The sequence below is a fragment of the Etheostoma cragini genome, chromosome 5, assembly GCF_013103735.1.
Source record: "Etheostoma cragini isolate CJK2018 chromosome 5, CSU_Ecrag_1.0, whole genome shotgun sequence".
Classification (NCBI taxonomy): Eukaryota; Metazoa; Chordata; class Actinopteri; order Perciformes; family Percidae; genus Etheostoma; species Etheostoma cragini.
The window spans coordinates 1,095,937-1,103,618 of NC_048411.1; the positions used below are offsets into that span (position 1 = coordinate 1,095,937).

At 42.5% G+C, this 7,682-nt stretch overlaps 1 protein-coding gene across 22 annotated transcripts in view; it reads right to left on the reverse strand.

Annotated features, from left to right (window-relative positions):
- Positions 1-7,682, reverse strand: part of arvcfb (ARVCF delta catenin family member b) — a 207,133-nt gene that overhangs the window by 46,360 nt on the left and 153,091 nt on the right. For all 22 annotated transcript variants that reach the window (XM_034871055.1, XM_034871053.1, XM_034871057.1 and 19 more), the window contains one exon: positions 560-743. In XM_034871055.1, coding sequence (XP_034726946.1) covers positions 560-743 — 184 coding nt within the window. The remainder of the gene's footprint in view (positions 1-559; positions 744-7,682) is intronic.

Consider the following 7,682-nt stretch of genomic DNA (forward strand, 5'->3'; position numbering starts at 1 on the left):
TTCAGATTTCTTGTTTATCCGATCATGAGTCCCAAACTTCCAAAAATACCGTCCACAGTTCACTATCACATACATGTACGACCAAGAAAGTCATCTGATCCTCACATTTGAGAAGCTGGAACCAGCAAATGTTTGGTATTTTTGCTTGAAAAAATGACTGAACAGATGATCAAAATAGATTTCTCTCAATCGATCATCTTTTAATCGACTAATCCCTTCAGCTCTGATTCTGTGGTCGCAACACAGTTGGACTCGACTACAACAACATTTTTGGTTTAATTTTATATTTGGGAAGAGAAAAAAGTTTGAAAAATCTCCAAACATGATACCTGTACACTAAAAATGCTGTTTCACTGGCTTCTCTACAGAATTTAATTGTGGTAAACTTTTTTCCCACAATTAAATTCTGTAGAGAAGCCAGTGAAACAGCATTTTTAGTTCATGGAACTTGAACTAAAACTAAATGTTATCAAACTCTTGTAAAAGCATGTACTTATCTCTTGTTTTGACTGAATTCAGTTACAACGTAACTACATTAGTACGAGTGGGCTAACCATACCTGAGACAGCCGGAGGTGTTCTTAAAGACGGTGGTCCACTCGGCGTCGCGCGGCTTTGAGTCCTCGTTGGGCTCGTGCTCCCACCCCGAGTGAGGGATGATGACCTCGTTGGTCAGGGTCTGCAGGCCGTGGTTGATGATCACCATCTTCAGGGGTTCATAGGACGACAGATTCCACAAGGTTCCTGCAGTAAGCAGAGGAGAGAGGAGAAGACCAGAGAAATTACAGGACACATCGAGGGAGATGAGGAGAAATAGGGAGGATAGAAGAGGAATAAGAGAAGGGGAAAGGAAAAGAGATGGAGAGAATGTGGACAGTAGACAGAAAGTAAAAGTGTTGCAACATAAGGTCAGCGGTACAGCAGCCAAACACACTCAATTTTGCAATCAAAACCACATCTAAATTGGCCGTACACCACATTTAAAATAAATAAAACAGAAATGGTTTTCAGTAGCCCGTCATGATATCAACTAGCCATATTGCACTGTATTAAAAAACACTAATAGTTTTATTATTTTCCCATGAGGGCTCAGCCGACTATCACTATGTTGTAATCAATACTGAGTTTTTTACAGCCATCTACAGACCTGTATACTACTATGATATTTCTATAATATTCTCATAATCTTGCTAAAGGAATAGTGAGGTAACAGTAACCTCACGGTGCTTTATGTTAGTTCTCTACTAATGCAGTATTACTAATGGCACAATATTTCACTTATTCAATGGAAATTAACGATTTTAGCAAACGGCACACGGATGTGTACATGTGTGTATCCTTCACCTCGTCTATTTTCTGCTCTAAACAACCCAAGCAGGGGAAAGAGCATTTTCTGTTTACCTGAACATGTCTGTAACAAGGAAGCCTATTTTATCTTTAATAATATATTTGTTATACTTAATAATATAAACTAAACTAAGCTGGGTATGTGAATCCTGAGGTTTTGCAATAGAGAGGCAGGCAGGCAGGCGGGTAAAGCAGAGAGGAAGATGTTTTGTTGGAAGCATAGCCAGGCAGCCAACCCCCAAGAATAAAATGCAGCGTTTCAGCATCAGCATCTGATGGGTTTTCACAGACACATAGAAGATTTGTAGCGAGGCGGACATTGCTTTGAGGAGAAGAAAAAGAAGAAAGAAACGTTGAAGCCTTTGGATGAGCGGGCCTGAGTTTCTGTCAATATGAACCCACCCCCAGGTCTCTCATCACTTAGCGTGCTCTTTCATTTCATTTTTTTACATTCAGGCATTAAGCTGACAAGCTGACAGTCCAAAGTATACAAGTATCCATTCTGTGTTCAGATTTGATTTGACTTATGGTGTGAAGTTCCTAATTTGCACAGTGAGTGTGTCCAAGCCACTGCTGCGGCCCGGGACAGCTGGCTTGTGTTGGTGAATGGGCAAACTACAATAATCACCTTTCTGTTTTTTAGAACACCGGCATGCTCCGGTCCCTTTCACCGCACAGATGCCTTGCCTCTCGTCACTATTTCACGTCTTACAGTTCAAAAACTTTTAGTTTAAAAAAAACAACCGGGAGCTAGAGCCTTAAGTTTAAACAGACACACATTTGCACACGCACAGACAAGCTCAGACACCCGTGCACTGTTCATGACTGCGTGTATAGATGCACTGATGCACTGTGATTCCCTGTTGCCCCGCAATAACAGGCAGAAAGCAAAGCAGAAAGAAACGGCCAAACCCTGTTCTGTATTTCCCAGATGGTCAATATTTCCTCTGTTAAAGCATGATCTCTGCACTCAGGAAGAATAGAAAAAAAGTCTTGGCCGACAGGCCTGAGCTAAAAATAAATCCAGTTCTTCTGGTGTGGTTGTGTCTGGAGAAAACTGGTTTCCTTCACTAAGACATCGCGAAAGGAAAAGAACTCATTAGACTAATCCGCATACTGTGTTCTTCTGATCTTTTGAGTTTGAATGCAGCACGTGACCTTTGCCACATAAGCCCCTCTGCATCACATCTCTATAGCAACCATATTATATAACCAAGTAAAAAAAGAAAATTCCCCCTGTGGTTACAGTTGGTGACTAGACTGGCTTCCTGTGCGTCAGAGACTACCAGGCTACCAGTCTCTTACTGGGAAGCTATTACATGTGTAAGCTACGGTGTGGCTCCACTCTGGGACGCTTTCACAAATAAATCCTAAATGGGATACAGCATATTGAACACACACTAAAGCTTCAGGACACCTTTCTATAATCCTGTGGGCTTAACAGATCTGTTTATGGGACAGGGGAATGCAGTGGGGATATTTAACATGATCGGCTGTAATTTGACTCAATGTATTCCTTATAGATCCCTATAGGCCCAGACCTGGTATGACCATCAACAGCATCACACGCTAACTCAAACTATCCAACTAATTAACAGAGCTTGTTAATTACCCCCCCCCCCCACCCACCCAGCACTTTCATGGTACGTAAAACTGGACGAAAACAGGCTGAAGTGTTACTGAAACATCAGATGTTCTTTCATCAGCATAATAGAAGCTCTGATTGAAGACATTACTCCAGTATTACTGTTTGTTTTCTGCCAATAGTCCATATTGTTATTTACCTAGATCGACCCATGGGCCGATCTACGTGACACATGTCTTTGGAGCAGGAGACCCAGGTTCAATTCCCACTGCGATACATCAGCCAATGTGTCCCTAAGCAAGACACCTAACCCCTAGTGTCTCCAGAGGCGTGCGACCTCTGACATATAAACCAAGTCGATTTGGATAAAAGAGTCAGCTAAATGACATGGAATGTAATGCAATGTGCCACTATTGATTTCCTGCCTCTATTGATGTTTGTCACACAAAATAAAATACATTTTGTGAGTACTGCTTGAGACATCACAAATACACATAGTGTAGTTGCAGGCCTAGTGTACATCTACATTTATCAAAGTGTTTCACTTATTGGCTAAGACATATGTCGTAGCCTACTATGCAAGTCCGCCTCCAGACACATTTTAAAGTAAAATGTAAAAAATACTCCGCACAATTACAGGAAAAATTTGAGATCGGCCCTCGCACTCCACGGCAGTCAGACCCAGACCCAGAAGGGGCCAAAATTGGCGGCTAGCAGAGATCAGATTGGTAATCTTGTATTTGTTCATGTTGTTTGCCACCTGTAACCTGTAACAGTTACCAATGCTACAGTGTGTGTTTGTTCTCTGTACTGACAGTTGGCTCCGCGCTGGGGGTTTCAAATTTCTTTTTTTAAGCCTTTACATATCAAACAACAACTGCCTTTGGAATCGGTGACGTACCAAATCCAGCTTGGCTTTGAATCTCAGATTTGAGGGAAGAGCACAGACATTCCAGCAGAGAAATGTGAAAACAACTCTCTAGTGACTAACTTTTCACAGATACAAGTCACTATAGTGTAAGGTTCAAATATTTTAGGTGAGATGAACATAAGAAAAACACATTTTGGAGGTTGGAGGGGGATCTTGAAACTTCGTAGTATTAGCACATGCATTCAAACATATCTGCGAGTCAGACAGCAAACGTTACTCTGTTGAGAATTAGGGATTGATAGCGAATGAATGACCCAACACAGTGAAATCTAAAATAAAAAAAAGTTAACAAGTTATGATGTTTAGGTCCAAAATAGTAAGGAAGCCTTATTTAAAAAAACTGAGGGGAAAAAAACATAACAATATTATTCTGTTGTTTGGTCTTTTAAATATAATGTGCACTGTGGTGATAGCTCTCCAAAGAATTGGTTTTTAGTAAAACACCTGCTCCTTCCCTGCAGCTTATTTTCTCCACACTCATGTTTAGAGGGTCAACTTTGTCATTTATTTCAATCGCATGCATGCGAGCGTGCGAGAGGAAGTTTCAGCATCCAGACATGACTCCCCCCAACACATATACTCTCTTGTGGTCTGTGTGTGTACTCTGGTATGATGACTGACAGCTAAGCTAGCTAGCATGCCTGCCTGCATGCCTGCCGGGCTGACAGCTTGATTACCTCTGTCATTGTGTCATTAGTATCAGCTTTACTTGTGACAAGAAATGTTCAACATGCAGTCAACACACAAGGAGCCGTGTGAGCTTGAGGGTGCGTTCAGGCCAAAGCAAGCAATCAGGCGATTCGCTGCAGGGTTGTGCGATGGTGGGAGTTCACTAAAATCATCCATTTTGTGGTATTTTGTTGTTTTATTCAACCCCCCCAATATAGGGGTACCGCGGATCAGAAAACTCACGGTTCAGATCATGGTTTTGTTACACAATGTTCCTTGGGAATGTTTTGATCCAAACCACGATATTTTTCCTAAACTTAACAAGTTGTTTCGGTACCAAACTTAACTGCCGTCGCTGCCTAACACTCAGTTTTTCTGCCTAAAGTTAACCGTATTGTACACTAAAACAACCGGCCACTCGGGGTGCCCTGTACCCGACTCAAAGCCCCCTATTCACCTGTACCAACTGCCGCTGATACACCCGCCCCTCCTATCAGCTGTAGGTGCCTGCTGCTGATTGGCTGGAATAGTGTCTTGTGGCTTGTGCACTCCTTTCTGGTTTCATGATTACAGCAGTATTTCTGTATATGAAACATACAATATACCATCACTAATAACTGACTTGTCATGTGCGTAAGCAAAAACAAATAAAAAAAATGCTAAAATAAATAGGATCATACACTCGGTACTTCAAAGTAAAGAAAGATATCTGAATCTTGATGCAAAACACAGCACCAACCATGCAAACCTTTTCCTCTCCCCCTCCCCGTGGCCCTTCTCTATCACCTCCAGCGTTCCAGCTGAAACACTGCTCAGCTCAGAATCAGTCTGCTCCACACTGATCACATACGCCAGAAGGGAGGAAAAGGCATGGGGGTGGCTGTGATCCATCAAGTACGACAGGCGTCCAGCCCACAGACACAATGTTAGTTAAGATGACAGAGTGCCGTGGAACTGACGATCTCCATCCCGCGTCCTGCCCCTGTTTCAGGCCGGTGACTCTGTATCAGCATTGGTCTATTTAATGTCGTCCTGTCAGCTTGTCAGAGCAAGGTGGGCTGGGGATGTCCTGCTGTCTCAGGCAGATACCATGCAATTGTGATGACAACGGCTCCTTTTACACCTTGACTAGCTATGCTGCGTTCTGGTCTATCTGCACGGTGTTAGGATTTGTTAGATTACTGTCCACCTGACAGATAGGAATGACAACTTCCAAATATTTGGCCCCTCAAAACATTCAAACTGTGGAGTCACATATCAGATACACAGCAGCCAACAGTTTAAAATAATGACAGACTGTCAGTGGTCCCCAGTGAAGAAGATGCAGAGCTACCTCACCTCACACAGCCTCTAAACTGCTGCTGGGGTTTGTTCAGGCTGGGGTTAAATAAAAGCTGTCCGGATTCAGTCTAGACGTGGGTAGTAACGAGTTACATTTACTTTGTTACATTGACTTAAAGGTGAATTACGGTCGATTTCAATATGTAGCTCTGTTTTTTATTGTTTTTGTTGTTGTTGTAGTGCTGTCAGTAGGGAGACCAGTGAAACCAATCGGAGGTATCTACACCAAGTTATCCTCCTGCTAGAGTTAGCACCCAGCAGGCTTCAACAGGGCAAGTTATACAAGTGCCCTTAGCCTCTAAACACAGTGAATGTGACTGCAGTAGATGTGATGAAAGGCGTAAAAGTTGTGTTAATTCAGCCAGTTCACAGCCAGTGCACAGACCCCCTCAGGAGGGGGGCTGGCGTCTCCCCTAGAGATAGGGTGAGAAGCTCAGTGATGCGTGAGGAGCTCGGAGTACAGCCGCTGCTCCGTCACGCTGAAAGGAGCCAGTTGAGGTGGTTCGGACCGCTTTTACTTCTACTCAATTTCTGTAGAAGACGAGTGTAGAAGGTTTCTGTTGACGACTAAAACTACTTCTGAACACACACATGTTCCACCAAAACAACCTCCTTCCCCAGACTATTTTACAGCGGCACCATTACTCTGTCCGGCCCATAGCACCACCCAAGAAGATTGTGATTGGTTTAAAGAAATGCTAATAGACCAGAGCACATTTTTCTCCCATCCCGTAATGCTGTGTGGACTCGCCACCTTCCTGTGGAGGAAGGTCTGGCAATGCAAGACTATTTAGTAACAAATGTGTAATCTACAACATCATTAAGTCATAGTTCACCCAAGTTTGTTATCTAAATAAAGTTTGGATTCCATGTAGGGCCGGGAACACACATTAGATAACTACCATAAGTCATACTGCTTTCAAGATCTACAAAAGGTTTTCCTTTCTGGTTTATTAATGTTGTTCAACTGCTGAGAAAGTTTTAAAGGTGTAAAGAGTCTGGTTGAGCTGGTAGTGAAAGAAAGCAGAATAGAAAATGTGAAACAACTAAAATATAATGTGATACATTCCTGTAAATAGAACACATTCATCCACATCTCTAAAGACTTCAGAGAAAGTTTGTATATGGTATGCTTCCATTTCTTTGAAACAAATTCAAGAAACACATTTTTAGGAAAGGCTTATGAAGAATCTGATATGTATCTGATGTGATATGTAGCAACAATCTTCAGCTATGCTTGCGTTTTCCCATAAATCTGTGATTCTCTTCTGTTTCCTTTGTCTTAAATCCAATCAAGCTACAGGGAAAGTTGAACATTATTACCTGCCTCTTGAATCATTTATTGCCACAAGTAGACAGTTTTGATTTGTAATAACTTGACATGCCCCAACAATGCTTAGATCCAAATAGTGTCTGTGTATTTGTCAAAGCAAATGACAAGAGGGGAGTAAAGCAGACAAGTTGTGAGTTGAATATCAACCAAATTTTGCCTCCGGTTACTCTATTTATTCCGTCTTTTTCTTTTACATCCCCCTCTCTCTGATACCTGGATCGAGGGGCTGGAGAGACTGGGAATGGGACTGGAGCAGAGACTACGGCTAATTCAATTCTCCAGGCACCACTGGCAGGCATGTTGCTCTTCTCGCAGGGCTATTAATTTAGTTCTGCCCATTACGTTGTTTCTCCTCCTCCTCCTCCTCCTCCTTTCTCCTCCTGTCCTTCTCCTCCTCAACCCCTATGTCATCCATCACACTCTCAGGGCTAAATAAGGAAGAGGAGGAGGCCTCAGTAAGTGGACTCACTCTGTTGT